The following is a 17,408-nucleotide window of genomic DNA, read 5'->3' on the forward strand; positions in this document are numbered from 1 at the left end:
TTCTTCCCTACACTCAAACCTCTCTCTATGCAGAGACTCCTTGCTCCTTTCCAGCTAAGGTGATCATATGCAAGTTTGGACAGATCAACATTTTGGCCTGTGCCAGACATTTTTAGAGAGAGTTAAAGTGATAGTAAAAGATAAAACGTTTGTCAGAGCTTTTAGAAAGACAGAGAAAAAAAACTTTTAAAACTTTTTAGAACTTTTTAGAAAGTTAGAAGTACTTTTCAGCACTTAGAAAAGAGTGAAAAGAGGAAATGCAAAACTTTTTGGCTATGTGTATATACACTGACCTTGTTTTGTATATTTTTCTCTTATTAAAAGTACAATGACAAGAGAGGTAAGTAGTCTCAAAGCACTTATCCCACCGCTGCACAACCAATGTAGGAGGCTGGACTGGCTTGTAGTGAGTACCAAGGGGTACTTGCACCTTGCACCAGGCCCAGTTATCCCTTATTAGTGTATAGGGTGTCTAGCAGCTTAGGCTGATAGATAATGGTAGCTTAGCAGAGCAGCTTAGGCTGAACTAGGAGACGTGTGAAGCTACTACAGTACCACTTAGTGTCATATGCACAATATCATAAGAAAACACAATACACAGTTATACTAAAAATAACGGTACTTTATTTTTATGACAATATGCCAAAGTATCTTAGAGTGTACCCTCAGTGAGAGGATAGGAACTATACACAAGATATATATACACAATAGCAAAAATATGCAGTATAGTCTTAGAAAACAGTGCAAACAATGTATAGTTACAATAGGATGCAATGGGGAAACATAGGGATAGGGGCAACACAAACCATATACTCCAAAAGTGGAATGCGAACCACGAATGGACCCCAAACCTATGTGACTTTGTAGAGGGTCGCTGGGACTATTAGAAAATAGTGAGAGTTAGAAAAATAACCCTCCCCAAGACCCCGAAAAGTGAGTGCAAAGTGCACTAAAGTTCCCCTAAGGACAAAGAAGTCGTGTTAGAGGAATAATGCAGGAAGGACACAAACCAACAATGCAACAACTGTGGATTTCCAATCTAGGGTACCTGTGGAATAAGGGGACCAAGTCCAAAAGTCACAAGCAAGTCGGAGATGGGCAGATGCCCAGGAAATGCCAGCTGCGGGTGCAAAGAAGCTTCTACTGGACAGAAGAAGCTGAGGTTTCTGCAGGAACGAAAAGGGCTAGAGACTTCCCCTTTGGTGGACGGATCCCTCTCGCCGTGGAGAGTCGTGCAGAAGTGTTTTCCCGCCGAAAGAACGCCAACAAGCCTTCCTAGCTGCAAATCGTGCGGTTAGCGTTTTTGGACGCTGCCGAGGCCCAGGAGGGACCAGGAGGTCGCAAATTGGACCAGCAGAGAGAGGGGACGTCGAGCAAGACAAGGAGCCCTCTCTGAAGCAGGTAGCACCCAGAGAAGTGCCAGAAACAGGCACTACGGGGATGCGTGAAACGGTGCTCACCCGAAGTCGCACAAAGGAGTCCCACGTCGCCGGAGACCAACTTAGAAAGTCGTGCAATGCAGGTCAGAGTGCCGTGGACCCAGGCTTGGCTGTGCACAAAGGATTTCCGCCGGAAGTGCACAGGGGCCGGAGTAGCTGCAAAAGTCGCGGTTCCCAGCAATGCAGCCCAGCGAGGTGAGGCAAGGACTTACCTCCACCAAACTTGGACTGAAGAGTCACTGGACTGTGGGGGTCACTTGGACAGAGTCGCTGGATTCGAGGGACCTCGCTCGTCGTGCTGAGAGGAGACCCAAGGGACCGGTAATGCAGCTTTTTGGTGCCTGCGGTTGCAGGGGGAAGATTCCGTCGACCCACGGGAGATTTCTTCTGAGCTTCTGGTGCAGAGAGGAGGCAGACTACCCCCACAGCATGCACAAGCAGGAAAACAGTCGAGAAGGCGGCAGGATCAGCGTTACAGAGTTGCAGTAGTCGTCTTTGCTACTATGTTGCAGGTTTGCAGGCTTCCAGCGCGGTCAGCAGTCGATTCCTTGGCAGAAGGTGAAGAGAGAGATGCAGAGGAACTCGGATGAGCTCTTGCATTCGTTATCTAAAGTTTCCCCAGAGACAGAGACCCTAAATAGCCAGAAAAGAGGGTTTGGCTACCTAGGAGAGAGGATAGGCTACTAACACCTGAAGGAGCCTATCAGAAGGAGTCTCCGACGTCACCTGGTGGCACTGGCCACTCAGAGCAGTCCAGTGTGCCAGCAGCACCTCTGTTTCCAAGATGGCAGAGGTCTGGAGCACACTGGAGGAGCTCTGGACACCTCCCAGGGGAGGTGCAGGTCAGGGGAGTGGTCACTCCCCTTTCCTTTGTCCAGTTTCGCGCCAGAGCAGGGCTAAGGGGTCCCCTGAACCGGTGTAGACTGGCTTATGCAGAATTGGGCACATCTGTGCCCAACAAAGCATTTCCAGAGGCTGGGGGAGGCTACTCCTCCCCTGCCTTCACACCATTTTCCAAAGGGAGAGGGTGTCACACCCTCTCTCAGAGGAAGTTCTTTGTTCTGCCATCCTGGGCCAGGTCTGGCTGGACCCCAGGAGGGCAGATGCCTGTCTGAGGGGTTGGCGGCAGCAGCAGCAGCTGCAGTGAAACCCCAGGAAGGGCAGTTTGGCAGTACCAGGGTCTGTGCTACAGACCACGGGGATCATGGGATTGTGCCAACTATGCCAGGATGGTATAGAGGGGGCAATTCCATGATCATAGACATGTTACATGGCCATATTCGGAGTTACCATTGTGAAGCTACATATAGGTAGTGACCTATATGTAGTGCACGCGTGTAATGGTGTCCCCGCACTCACAAAGTTCAGGGAATTGGCTCTGAACAATGTGGGGGCACCTTGGCTAGTGCCAGGGTGCCCTCACACTAAGTAACTTTGCACCTAACCTTTACCAGGTAAAGGTTAGACATATAGGTGACTTATAAGTTACTTAAGTGCAGTGTAAAATGGCTGTGAAATAACGTGGACGTTATTTCACTCAGGCTGCAGTGGCAGGCCTGTGTAAGAATTGTCAGAGCTCCCTATGGGTGGCAAAAGAAATGCTGCAGCCCATAGGGATCTCCTGGAACCCCAATACCCTGGGTACCTCAGTACCATATACTAGGGAATTATAAGGGTGTTCCAGTAAGCCAATGTAAATTGGTAAAAATGGTCACTAGCCTGTTAGTGACAATTTGGAAAGAAATGAGAGAGCATAACCACTGAGGTTCTGATTAGCAGAGCCTCAGTGAGACAGTTAGTCACTACACAGGTAACAAATTCAGGCACACTTATGAGCACTGGGGCCCTGGGTTACCAGGGTCCCAGTGACACATACAACTAAAACAACATATATACAGTGAAAAATGGGGGTAACATGCCAGGCAAGATGGTACTTTCCTACAGGCGTCAACAACGATGCGCTTGCCAATGACTGTGCCCTTTCCGTCGATGTTGTCAGAGACATACCCTTCAACGACTAGGTCTTTTCTGGAGCAGCTTTTGTCGACAGCTCCAAAAACGGATGCAACTTATCCGTGACTCTAACTGAAGGAATCAGAGCCTTTATAAACAGACATCGACGTGGTCGCAGTTGACGACAGTCTCGTCGGCGAGACGGTAGCTGGGAAAACCATCATCATCACTGTCGTCGACAAATTTGTTTTAGAGAAACCATTCTAGAAGTGGAAGGCTCACATTAAGAAGAACAGTGACGGGACTCCTTTTTGCGACGAGGAGCGAATGGCTCATATGAAATTGAGCTTTGTATTTCCCTGGCACCTTCCTTATGGGGCTTCCTGTGGTGTTTTCTGGATTTCTCAGCTTGCCCCAGGTCAGCAGATCTGGACCTTTTATGAGGTCTTTCTGAATCACTTTCATCACCAGAAGTACAGGATTTAGCCTTCTCTGTCTCTAGGGGTCTTAGCAGAGAAAGTCCTGCATGTCTTACAATCTTTTACCTGAGGCACAGGATGTAAGCAATATAAACATTCCTTATGTGGAGCATCCACATGCAGCCTCTTGTTGGCCAAGATCTTAAAAGGGCGGAAAAGGCTTTTTTTTGTGGAAGAATCAGACAATTTCTGAAGAAAAATTTGTCTAGACAGGAGACTCCCTTCACACGACGTGCAGTAGAAAATCTGAGGGAATGAGCCTCTCTGGGGAATGAATGTTCTAGAGAGTGCTGGAGCCTGATTGGTCATAAGTCAAGTTTGGTTCTTTTCACAAAAGGACAAGGATAGGCTGTATGTGTGATTTTGCTAGCATTATAGCCTATGGAAATTTTTTTACTCACTGCTTTTTCATGTACCGTGGGACTCCCACATCAATGACTGGGATGATTCAAGCATGTGAATTTATGAAAGATCCAATACTGGATAAGTAACAGAACCCACACCAGTGACCAGGAAAGCAGGAGTAAAACAGTACTTTCCCAGAACACACACAGAAACTAAAAGAAGGATTATGCAAGAACCAGAAGAGAGACTGCAAGACACCAACAGTGGATTCCTGGACCTGAGGAAGAAGGGGACCAACTCCAAGAAGCACTGAAGAGTCCAGGGATAACAGGAGCCCCTGCTAACCCGGGATGACGGTGCAAAAGAAGAACCACTGGTTAAGAACAACAGTCAGTACTGCACCCAAGAAGATGAAGTCGGGTTCCTGGTTGGTGCAAGTGATATCCCACGCTGGATGGAGAATTGCAGTCTGGTTTGTGTCTCTGGAGTCCGCCAACAAGCTTTGGCACACGCAAAGCTCACAGTTAGCGGAAAACGGCGCTGCCTGAGACCAGGAAGGACCAGGTGGGGTCTACAGAGGAGGGGGAGTAGAAGGGGGCTTTCAGCAACTCAGAGAACACACAGAAGACCAGGCAGCGTGCACAGGAGTTCCACAGTACAGGAACAAAGGAGGTGCAAAGGAGGCCCACGCAGCACTATGACAAAGGCTCCCACATCACCGGAGAACCACTCAGAAAGCTGTGTGTCGCAGGATAGAGTGCTGGTGGCCAGAGCTGCAAGATGCACAAAGAACTTCATGGAAGGATGCAAACAAGCCTTGGCAGCTACAAAACACCCGGTGCACAGGGGTACTGTCTAGTGTGGGAAGGCAAGCTCTTACCTCCACCAATGTTGGACAGTTGAACGCGAGGACTGTTGGGACCACTTCAGTCCACCATTCGTGATGAAGGATCCACCCAGTTCAGCAGGAAAGGGGATCCACACAGCCGGTCGTTGCAGTAGGTGCCCGTGGAAGCAGGGGAGTGACTCTACCCCAAATGAGATTGCTTCGCTCTTCTGGTGCAGGCTGAAGACTGGCTGTCCTCAGAGGATGCACAACCGGGAAACAGTTGCAGGCAGGAGCTGAGGATACAATGTTGCAGAAGGCGTCTTGCTTCAGTTTGTAGAGTTCCTGGAGGGTCCAGATGCAGTTTCTTCAGTGAGAAGTCGAAGTGGAGGATGCAGAGGATTCCTGCTGGGGTCTTGCAACCGAATCTGAGGAACCATCCAAAGGAGAGACTCAAAATATCCCTGAAAAGCAGATTGGTCACCTAACCAGGTAAGCACCAATCAGGGGAGGGCTCTGACATCACCTGCTGGCACTGGCCACTCAGATGCTCCCAGAGTTCCCTGCCAATATTGAATCCAAGATAGCAAAACCCAGGGACCCTCTGGAGGAGGAGGAGCTCTGAGCACCACCCCTGGGATGGTGATGGATAGGGGAGTGGTCCTATGTCCAGTTTCGTGCTCTGAATAGGTGTAGACTGGTTTATGCAAGGAGGGCACCCTCTGTGCCCTTCAAAACATTTCCAGTGGCTTGGCAGTGTAACACCCTTCTCCCAAAGGAAATGTTTGTTCTGCCTTCGTGGGGTTGAGCAACAGGAGGGCAGAAACCTGTCTAATGTGGCAGCAGCTGGGGCAGCCTGGAAAACTTCAGAAGGCTGAAATGGTAATACTGGGGTGTCCTCTAAGGAGCCACCACAGTGCATGGAATCATACAACCAATGCTTGCAAAAGCCTTGGGGTATGATTCCAACATGTTTGATACCAAACATGCCTATACCATTATGCAGCTGGACATAGCAAGTGATCTATGTCCAGTACACGCGTAAAATGGAGTCCCCGCACTCACGAAGTCTGGGAAAATGCTCTTGGAGGTCGTAGGGGCACCTCTGCTACTGCAGGGGTGCCCACACACACGTCTTAGCAACCTGCCCTCAGGGCTGGAGGGCCTGCTATAGGGGTGACTTATAAGTGACCTGGTGCAGTGTAAATGGCAGTGAAAGGGTGCTTGCACCGTTTCACGCAGGCTGCAATGGCAGTCCTGCAGAAGCCTTTGCATGGGCTCCCTAGGGGTGGCAAAATATATGGTGTAGCCCATAGGGATCACCTGAAGCCCCAATTTACTGGGTACCTAGGTACCACATACTAGGGACTTATAGGAGGTTACCAGTATGCCAACTGTGTTAACAGTAATCAACAACCTAATTTTAGGGAGAGAACATAACTACTGGGGTCCTGGTTAGCAGGATCCCAGTAGACAGTCAAACATACTGACAAACAGGCTAAAAGTGGAGGTAACCAAGCTAGAAAGAGGCTACTTACCTACAGCGCGGCAGGTCCACACCCCTTGGCTTTACTGTCCGAGTTGTGGAGTACAAAAAAAAAAAAAATGAACTATTAAGTGAGTTGTCATCCATCCTCCATGTTTCTGACATCTGCTCTTGCCTGTTGACACCTCCACTGCTACTGGCACATGTATGTCAACTTGCTGCTAGTTGGAGGAGGTACCGTGTGCTAGGTGCAAGTATCTACTGGTGAAGCTTCCAGGACATGGGGCCGACTTGTGGCTTTTCTGTCTACATGCTGCTTTTTGGCTCTTGTTTAAACAGTCTGTAAGACGTTGCTGTAGTTGGTGAAACCAGTTGGGACATTTCAAACTTTTATTCGCATCTCTTATTGGTTTATTACATTTGAATCGATGTCTTTATTTTAACAAGGAGGCTCTTTCATCCACTATCTTTTACATATTGTGTGACGGCTACGGAGTGAACCACCCGATATATGTGAATATCAAACACAAGCTGATGTCTTCTAGGGACTGAATGGATAACATGAGGTTCAAGTGCTCTGTAACCACTGTTTTTGCCTCTCTCTGGAGTGGCTTTTGTATGCCAGGATACCTACTACCCAGAGGTTGTAATGGTAAAATGTAAGGCCAACGCTAAAACATGCAGCAGAAAATTGTACACTTGACAAAATAGATGTATTAATCGAGGTGGTGGAAGGATTGTTGGGCCCAAAAGCTATAGGGAAAAAAGCAGGGAAGGGAGCGCAAGATGATATGCAGTCTTTCTTTAGATCGAGGACTACCCCTGCAGCACCGTAAATTAAAAGCAATGTTTCTGTCGTTTCCCATCCCATATCAGCTGATAGCCTCATAGTAACTTCACTTGGGCCATCGAGATCCTAAGCCCCCGAGTCATCCAAGTGAATGGAAAATCATAGCAGTGGACTGCTCCAATCGTTTTGGTCCTTTAGTGCCTCTAGACAAACACCCAGCAGATAAACCATCACTGACAAAAGGCCCTCATTGTATCTGGCTCTGGACTAAATTCTACTTATTCTCAGTTAGTTATAATTAAAACAGAGATAAAGGAGCTGTGAGATCATATTGCGAAGCTGTTCAAGGCCCTTAATGAAAAACTGGACAGCCTGATGAGCTTCGTAATTTCCCTTAATATAAAATCCAAACACTCAAGTAGAAAAAAAATTAGGCATACACAGGAGCCTCTTAAAATATATGGGTATAACTAATACTAATATTAGCCCTTTGGTAGTATCCTGTGCTCCCCACACTCTAGAGACACAAAACCAAAATGGACAAAACAGTGGAGGTACCTGATACATCTATAAAGTCCTGGTAGCAGACATGTCCCCTCGTGTGGGCTAGGCAGCAAATCTGTTACAGCAGGATCATAGTAACTCATTGGAGCATTATCCACATTCCCGTCCTACACTGTAGCCACCGCGCAAGATAGCTTACAGCATATTTTCAATTAATGTTTCAAAGTTGCAGACGGGTGAAGGAATTGCCTGACTCTAACAAATAAGGTCTACCAGTGGCTCTGTAAGGTGATGGGGTGCAGGTCAGTCATTAGAGAGGATATCCTTGTGGCCACTTGATTTAGTAACAACTGTTCGCTATGTGACTACATTGGCTTCAAGCTGGTAAACTCGGAGATTGCAGAAGATGTAATTGCCCTGGAACTTAGGTTCAGGCCCACTACTAACCCCCAAATAAGACTGAAGTCTGTGCCTCCCACATTCCTCCTGTCACTTCGACAATGTCCCCTAAATCTCACATGACCCCATTGCCCTCTATCATCTCTATTATAGCCCATGCAACCAATCTATCTGATACTGACTGACTGGTACAGAAATTGAAGCAGTTAGTTACATTGCCAGGGCATTCAATTAGATCTCTAACTACTGAAGTAACAGGCCTAACAGCTAATGTTAAGTGCTCATAGGTAGGAATTCTGAGAACACATCATGAAGATCTCAAATTCCATGGGAAGTGGGTGTCTTGAACGCCAAACCCAGCAGAGCAGGAAGCGACTATGACCTCCTGGAAAATACCAGCCTGACATTATTATACTGGAATGTTGCAGAGGTTATGGTCAAATCAGGGGCTCATGATTGGGGAACATTCATTGACCAACATCACATCATTCTAGTGCAAGAAACCTGGGCAACCAAACCAGTCTTTAGATCAGGTTATGTTGCGTTTGCCTGGAATGCAGAACCTTCTAGTTCAGGAAGGGCACCAGCAGGGCCTGTTGACATGGCTAAGAATGGATCTTTTTAATAGTCAAACGAATTCCAGACAAAAGCAGAGATACCTCAGGCATAATAATAAGTGCCAATCGTAAGAAAGAAGGTGGGTACACTGCCATCTTAAACATTTACATATCGTCTGCAGCCTCTAAGGTGCCCTCGGGAACAGTAGAGAATGTCTGTCTTGATTGAAGAGCTTAATCCTAATTATAAGCATTGCATGAGACTGAGACTGTAACACGTGCGTCCCTTTAGGTTTGGAGTCTTAGGTCAAGGAGATCATCCCATGTACTAACTGAAAACATTCTCAGGCTCCCTAAGATTTCTGTCCAAAATGTTTACTAGTTGGTGTCTCATGAATTAAAAGTAATGAATGGGTTTACGTCCTCTGACGATCCACACCAACCAACGTTTAAGAGATGTTTGTGCTCTAGTAATATTGACTATATTTTTTAGACTGCCTATTATGGCCCTTCTGGTTACACATGAAGGTAGTTCTAAGGCCTGACAGGAACCACAACGCACTCCGTGCCCTTTTAAGTAGGGAACCTTTTTTCAGTACTAATCTACCAGCTAACAAACGTATAAGTGTAATGAAGTCCACCAATGATAGTTTTATAAAATGGCAAACGTTTGCAGCTAATACTAATACTCAAACCCAAATTTACAATGTATTTGCAGATTAACTTGCCCTGTAAGGTGGCCAGGATAAGACTAATATAAACTTTGTGAGCACTCATTGTGATGTTATGGACTCACTTCACACTGTTTTTATGAAATTGGTTTGAAGGGGATGCGATCTACAAAGACCTCTGGGTTAGTACACCAGCGAGTGCAGGTTAACTAAAATTTAACTTCTAGAATCCATCAAAAGGGAAGAAATAGGGGCCATATATGTGAAGCCAGGAAAAAAATACAGGACCATCTTGACAAGCAAAAAACACACTGGGCGAAGACACAATAGGACTAACTGGCAGACGCCCTGCAGAAAGGGAACATTAAGGGCTGCTGAAAGCTCGACGACAGGTCACATACCACAGACGATCATCTAGAGACAGTGTAACACCAGAGGCCTGGGTAGCTCATTTTGAAGAACTCTAAACGGTCTCGCACAAGGATGTATCTGAGGCTGACAGAGCCCTCCCAGCTGTCCCTTTAACTGTAGACATGGTCTGGGTACCAGGGGAACCCAGTAACAGAATAGATGCAAAACAATAGATACTTGGCTAATTTAACACAAACAAGGGCAATCAGAGGTAAACCTTTAGCAAGGAGGAAATAGCTCTGGGCCTAAAACAAACTAAAGCAGAATAAGCCCCAGGGCCGGATGGCATCCCTGGTGACTTATTTGGATCCCAAACTGAGATCTGGATCCCCTACCTGAATGCCTTGGGAAATGCCATTGCGAACAGAGAGGAGACGCCCCTCCTCATGGAAGCGACCCATCATAGTCCCAATTTACAAAGAGGGCAGGAGAGATGTTCCATCAAACTACAGACCAATCAGCCTGTTTGATAAGAGCTGTTGGACCTGGCATCCTTAGCATGGTCTCCCTGGTCTCTTTGCCTTGCTTCCTGTATTTTTGACAGTGGACTGGATGCCGTTTTAGCTGGTTTTTGGTACTCCAGGCACTTTACCACTGTTGACCAGTGCTAAAGCGTAAGTGCTTGCTGTGTCGATTGTGATTATGACTGGTTATCCCCTATTGGCATCTTTGATTTATGAATCAGTCCCTAGTAAAGTGCACCAGTGGTGCCTAGGGCCTGCAGCACTGATTGTGCCACCAAGAGGAGAGGACCTGTAAACATGGCTCAAAGCTGCCATGCCGAGTCATGCCGATGATGATGATGTCGAGATGAAGAGGAGCGTCTCGAAGAATGCCGAGAATGCCTTATGGATTCTGCAGGAGTCACTGGGGCGGACTCTGAAAGAGGTACCGGCGGAGGAGCTGTAGGTGCCAGAGGTGTCTGTGGTAGAGGCGATGGCTGAGGAGAAGCCTGAGGCGAAGGCGGTAAGAGAATGAGAGAAGCCGAGGATTCGGAGGTAGTATAGACCCTCCTTGGTCTCTGAGTGCCTCCTCGATGTCGACACGCTTCTCGACGAAGTACAATGCCGACGAGTACTTCACGGTGTTGACTCCTCTCGCCGTTGAGAGCTCCTCGACGGCTATCTCCCTCGACGGGATGACGGCGATCGTCTCTGACGACGAGTACTGTCCACCGACGTCAATCTACTCCTCCGCGTCGACGGTGACCTGGACCTTCTCGACGGCGAGTGTCTACGCCGTCTCAACGGCGATAAGGCTGTCGACGTCGAACGATGTGTCTTCCTCAACGGCGAGCTGGTTCTCGACGGCGAGCATGTCAGTGCCGTTTCTGGCCTCGACGTCGATGCTCTCGACATCGTCGGGGACCTGTGACGCTTGTGAGCAGATCTGGCAGCTGCTCCAGAGGACACAGTGAGAGCCCTCGTAGAAGACTGACCTTCTCCTCGCTCTGTGGCAGATTGTCCTCTTCGTCTCCTGTCCTCTTTTGCCTGAAGGCGGATTTTCTCCCTGTCACGAAGAGTTCTCCTGGAGAAGGTTTTACAAATGTCACAGGCATCAGGTTTATGACTTGACGGTATGCAAATAATACAGACTTGATGTGGGTCTGTTTTGGCCTTTTTCCTGCCACAGCTAGGGCATTTATCAAACAGAGAAGGCATTCTGGTGGCAACAAAAACCTCAAGTTTCTGTCAGAATTTGACAGGAAAAGGTAGGAAATGTTCACTCTAGATGAAAAACGTTGAGTGAAATTGAAATCCAAAGGATTTTTGTTGAGTTTTAGTAAAAAAAAAAAAAAAAAGCTATGAAAGGTGGAGCTCAATGCTTCAGGGTCCTGTCAGAAGGAGCCGGAATAAAGAACTGAGGCAACTGCCTTTTGCTGTGCATGATGGGATACAGGAAGACTTTCTTTTCTTAAAGGCACAGATCTATTTACATTCTGTATAATGGCAGCCTATGGGCTACGCTTCCCTGCATTGTTTCATCCTCATTTGAAGTTGTAAATAAAGTTGGAGAACATGTTTTTTACTACATTTCTAGAATAAATATGTTTTAAAGGTATATCTGTACTGCAGCTTCCTTTCTTACCAATCAAAAGAATGAACAATTTGGCCTTTGTAGCCTTTCACCTAGGCTGCACATTGATATTCTTAAGTGACTTTACAGGCCTTTTTCAAGAAAGGCTAACATCTACACTTAAGAATACACTACAGAACAGTGCTCCGGGGTCCCCGCAGGTGTGCGGAACTATTCAGTGCTTATGACTATACATGGAAATCCCCTACGAGAGAACTGCCAATTTTACCAAGCTAGTGTACCCACTTGCCAGGCCCAAACCTTTCCTTTTTGTACATGTAAAGCCCCAATAAGGTAGGCCTAGGTAGCCCCATGGCCCCGATTGTGAAATACTGCCAAATTTGTTTTTCACTATTGCAAGGCCTATCTCTCCAATAGGTTAACATGGGGACTGCCTTTAATTATCTTTTAAGTGCAGTTTCCCATTAGGAGCAGATAGAGATGTGGAGTTTGGGGGCTCTGAACTCTCAATTTAAATATGCATCTTTTGGTAAAGTTAGTTTTTACATTGTTTGAAAATGCCACTTTTAGAAAGTGGACATGTTCTTCCTTAACCATTCTGTGCCTTTGTCTGGCTGTGGAATCCACATCAGGGTCAGACTGACAGTTGGGCTGTTTGTCAATTCCTGCTAGACCGTGACAAAAGGAGCTAGGGAGTGTCTCGCTTATCCTCACGAGTCTCCTGGGCTAGAGTAGGGAGGGAGCAGCTGACACCTGCCCCTGAAACGGCTGTGTCTGTCCTCACACACTGCAGTTTGCAACCCCCTGGTGTGTCTGGGGCCAGGCCATGGTAGGATCTTGTCAACAACAGAGACTTTCCTTTGAAGTTTGCCTACATCAAAGGCAGAAATGGGTATAAGGGGTGGACCCCAGACAGTCCGAACACTTCTGGATCAAGAGGAACCTCAGCCACGGAGAAAAGCTGAAGGATTACTACCCCTTTGCTGTGAGCACTTTGCTGGTTTGGCCTGCAGTTGCTGCTTCTGCCTTAGAGAGGACAAAGGCTGGACTTTGCTGTGTATCCTAATTGGAAAGTTTCTCCAAGGGCCTGAATTGAGCTTACAGCCTCCTGTTAAGAAGTCTCAGGGATAGCAAAGACTTCACCTACCAGGCTCTGGGTTCATTTGCTGTGGACAATGTCACAAAACAAAATGATGGACGGAGTGTTGAAACTTTTCAAGCACTCACCCCTAGTCACAGATCTGGGCTTAATCCATTGTTATTTTGCTTGCCACGTCATCCCAGTTTGGACCCAGCTATATGCAAATCAGTTTTGACCCTGCTCCCAATAGGAGCAGTCCAACCCCAACTGCCAAGCCAGTTCCTCCCTGGACATGATTCAAGCATCCTGGAACCGGTTTCAGGGTATCACCCTTCATCATGCCAGGCTAGCTTGAATCCAGTGGCGCAGCAAGTAAGGGACCCATGTCTGGGCATACCCTAGCCACTTAGGGCGCATAAGGCAATATCACAAAACAAAATGATGGACCGAGTGTTGAAACCTTTCAAGCACTCACCCCCAGTCACAGATCTGGGTTTAACCCATCGTTATTTTGCTTGCCACCTCACCCCAGTTCGGACCCAGCAATATGCAAATCAGTCTTGACCCTGCACTCAATAGGAGCAGTCATCTGGAACTGCCAAGCCAGGATTCAAACATACTGGGACCGGTTTCAGGGTATCACCCTTCATCAGCCAGGCTAGCTTGAATCCAGTGGAGCAGACATGGGTCCCGCCTGACTGTTACATTTTTCCCACATATCAGTGTAAAGCGAAAGACTTGATCCACAATACTAACCTGGTAGTCAAAGTATATTATCATCAGACATCCAAGATTGTAATCTTATCGGCACCTGCCTGCAAAAACATTTTTGGCTTTTGTAAGAAATGGTGTCTCTAGTTGGCAGTCGGTTTACACCCTGTTAAGTAGGGACCATCAATCTAGTCAGGGTAAGGGAGATACAGAGCTTAGATAACCCCAGCTCACCCCCCTTTGGTAGCTTGGTACAAGCAGTCAGGCTTATCTCAGAGGCAATGTGTGTACCAACACACACAGGAGCACAGTGAAAACACCACAAAAGGTCTCCGCACCAGTTTTTAGCCAATTATCTAAATCAAACAAGACCAAAATTACATAAATCCAACATACACAAGCAAAGTTAAGAAAGTTCAAATATAGAACTTCAAAATAGCACTTAGAAACTCAAAGGCTTCAACCTAGTGCTTTCACGGCTCAGTGACAGAGTTGTTCCCATCAACCCGACGCCAATGGCACCGGTCACAGAGTTGCATAGACCCCTCCAGGTACAGTACCTTTTGAAAATGAGGAAACAAGCCAGTGCACAAAGTCGGGGAGGCAAGGCATCGCTGGATCCGGTGCGTTGTTGGTTCCTTACTGCGGAGCAGGGGAGATGATGCAGTGTCAGTGTCCAGCGGGTTAAGACGCAGTGGGACGATCTCACAGGGTCGCGATCAAGTCACAGAGTTGCAGGCGCCGCAGCAGAGTTAGATGTCGCGGACATCAGTGACACAGCACTCTGGCCTCGTGAAGTCACAGGGCTGCGGAATCAGTCACGGTCGTTGTGCTCAGGTGGGGACCACAGCTTCGGTTGCAGGTGGTGTCGTCCAGAGTCAGGTGGCGGTGGTCGGGGCATTGTCTAGAGTTGGTACATTTGTTTTTTCCTGTTTTTTCAACCAGTTTTCACCCCCAAGGGCCCAGAAACAAGAATAGGCACTGCCTGGCGAGTCAGGGTCGGTAGGAATGTACCCTCTCTATTGCATGGTTACCCCCACTTTTTGTCTGCTGTCAGTGTTTTGACTGTGTTCAATGGGATCCTGCTAACTAGGACCCCAGTGACTGTGCTCCCCCCCCCTAAACTTGGTTGTTACTGACGTTGTACACCCCACAATTGGCATACTGGAGCCCCCATTTAAGTCCCTAGTATATGGTACCTAGGTACCACAGGGCTTTGGGGCACCCATGGTGGCCCATTTAAAATGTGTCTGCAGGCCTACCTTTGCAGACTGCAGGAAACAGTGCATGCACCCTTTCACTTCATGTCACTGCACGAAGTCACTATATCACCCCTATGGCGGGCCCTCCTAGCCCAGAGTGCAGGGTTCAGGTACCTGTGTGGGAGGGCACCCCTCCATGAGCAGAGGTGCCCCTCCGAACTCCAGCTCCATTACACTGGACTTCGTAAGTGCGGGGAAGACATTTTACCCGTGTACTGGACATGTTACATTTGTCCAGCTACATAATGGTAACTCCAAACCTGGGCATATTTGGTATCAAACATGTCGGAATAATCCCCAATACTGTTGCCAGTATTGGTTGTATGATTCCATGCACTCTGGGGGCCTCTTAGAGGACCCCCAGCTTTGCTCCTACTTAGAGGACCCCCAGCTTTGCTCCTACCAGTTTGTAGGGTTTTCCCGGTCAGCCAGCGCTGCTGCCATCCTACAGACAGGTTTCTGCCCTCCTGCTGCCTGACCAGCTCAAGTGCAGGAAGGCAGCACAAAGGATTTCCTTTGGGATAGGGGAGGCAAGCCACTGATATGCTTTGAAGGGCACATTTAGTGCTCTCCCTGCTTAAACTGGTTTGCACCAGTCCAGGGACCCCAGGTCCCTGCTCTGGCGTGAAACTGGAGAATGGAAAAGGGAATAACCACTCCCCTGTCCACTTCCCTAGGGGTGGTGCCCGGAGCTCCTCCAGATGTCCACTTGATTCTGCCGTCTTGAATCCAAGGTGGGCAGAGGACTCTGGGAGCATCTGAGTGGCCAGTTCAGGCAGGTGATGTCACAGCCTTCTCCTGATAAGTGGTCACCTTGCTAGATGACCAATCCCCCTTTTAGGGCTATTTAGGGTCTACCTCTTGGGTGGGTCTTCAAATTCGACGTGCAGGACTCCTCTGCAACATTTACTTTGACTTCTGGCCACTGGAACCACAACTGGATTTTACAGGAACCCACAATCTGCAGGTCCAGCGACATCTTCGCTCTGCAACAATGTTTGTCCGGCACCTTCCAGCAACTGCAACATTTCCCTGGCTGATCAGGAGTGACTGCAGATATGATCTCTGAAAGATGACGTTTCAACAAGTTTCAGCGTCTGTAGATCAAACCAACAAGCTAATATTTCATAACCTCCCAAATTAAAGCATCGTCTTAAGCAAGGTGTTCAGTTAAAGTAGTTCTGACCTACTCCAAAGAACTACTAAGAAGGAAGAAAAGGTAATCTATTATTGTGAAGCAAAAGGAGGCAATCAAATGCTAGGATTCATGCTTCTAGGACACTGCACTGAAGAACATCTGGTTTACAGTTATGCACGATTATTAAGTCTCAGTAATAAACTTAAGGTTGATAATATACTTCTAGAAGCCAACTAAAAGTCGGCTACGAAGGTTTGCTTAATGATTTTGAGCCTTATTGTTTATTCACTTTGATAATATTTTCAATTGTAAAGATCCTCATTAATATAATGTTAATTTTTACTCCAAGTTCAGTTTTCTAGGTGCACAGATTCTGAGAGACAACTGGCGGATCCCTTTTATCTTTATGTAAGATAAAGATTCTTTGACACCTCAATCCAATCTTGTGATTAAAATTCAAAGATAGGGGTGAACATCATCTGTTTTCTTTAGGCCATCAAAGGCGGTAGTGTCATTGTAGTCTAGGAATCAGTACTGCATAGGATGCCAAAAAAAAAAGTGGGAATCTCAGAGTTTCTAAGACAATTTTCATAGTATTACAGGACCACGCTGTCAATGAGGAGGATGTGTCTGCCAAGCACTTCTTTCAACAAACAAAGAGACTGCACTTATTCTGGAGACAAAAAAATGAAAAACTCAATGATTAGATTCTCCTACATTACAAAATTGTATATCACAATAATGTAAGATTTACAATTTCATTATAAATAAAAACGATCAAATATATAAAAGTGGCGCAAGTGTTAAATGATGTTTTCGAGTCAACAGTTTATCAAAACTGGCAGCATCGTCAAGTACATGATAAAACAGAATCAAAAGTCAATAAAAGTATCTTACCGTGTCATTCCAGCATTCAGACTTGCAACAAATCCTGCAATAGAGCGCTTTCCTGCTGCATTGTCATGGTAGCAGTCTATGCCTACAATCATCACCTGTCGCAACTGAGAGAAAGAATGTCCACAACTAAAATATCTCTTAGTGGGCCTTGAAACTTGACACAGAGTTACACCAAAAAACAACTGCATTTCTCATTCATCCAATGCCAGTTTAAAGTATGATACATACATGGGACATAAAATGTAGGGCACTTCAGTGTGCAACACACCAGGAAATTCACCTTCTCTTTTTGTTTAATTTTACTTCTGGGATGCATTACAAAACTAATACATGATGCAATGTTTTTAGTGTTGTATTACTTAGCAATGTGAATCATTACAAGTGCAGCAGCGTGTTACTGTGAGCCCTTGTATTCGTCTTGC

General features: G+C 46.8%; 1 protein-coding gene across 2 annotated transcripts in view; it reads right to left on the reverse strand.

Moving 5' to 3' along the window:
* PIWIL1 (piwi like RNA-mediated gene silencing 1) overlaps positions 1-17,408 on the reverse strand; it is a 1,338,982-nt gene that overhangs the window by 279,386 nt on the left and 1,042,188 nt on the right. For both annotated transcript variants that reach the window (XM_069215364.1, XM_069215365.1), the window contains exon 16: positions 16,987-17,090. In XM_069215364.1, coding sequence (XP_069071465.1) covers positions 16,987-17,090 — 104 coding nt within the window. The remainder of the gene's footprint in view (positions 1-16,986; positions 17,091-17,408) is intronic.

This window comes from Pleurodeles waltl, chromosome 11 (assembly GCF_031143425.1).
Source record: "Pleurodeles waltl isolate 20211129_DDA chromosome 11, aPleWal1.hap1.20221129, whole genome shotgun sequence".
In the NCBI taxonomy this organism is placed as follows: Eukaryota; Metazoa; Chordata; class Amphibia; order Caudata; family Salamandridae; genus Pleurodeles; species Pleurodeles waltl.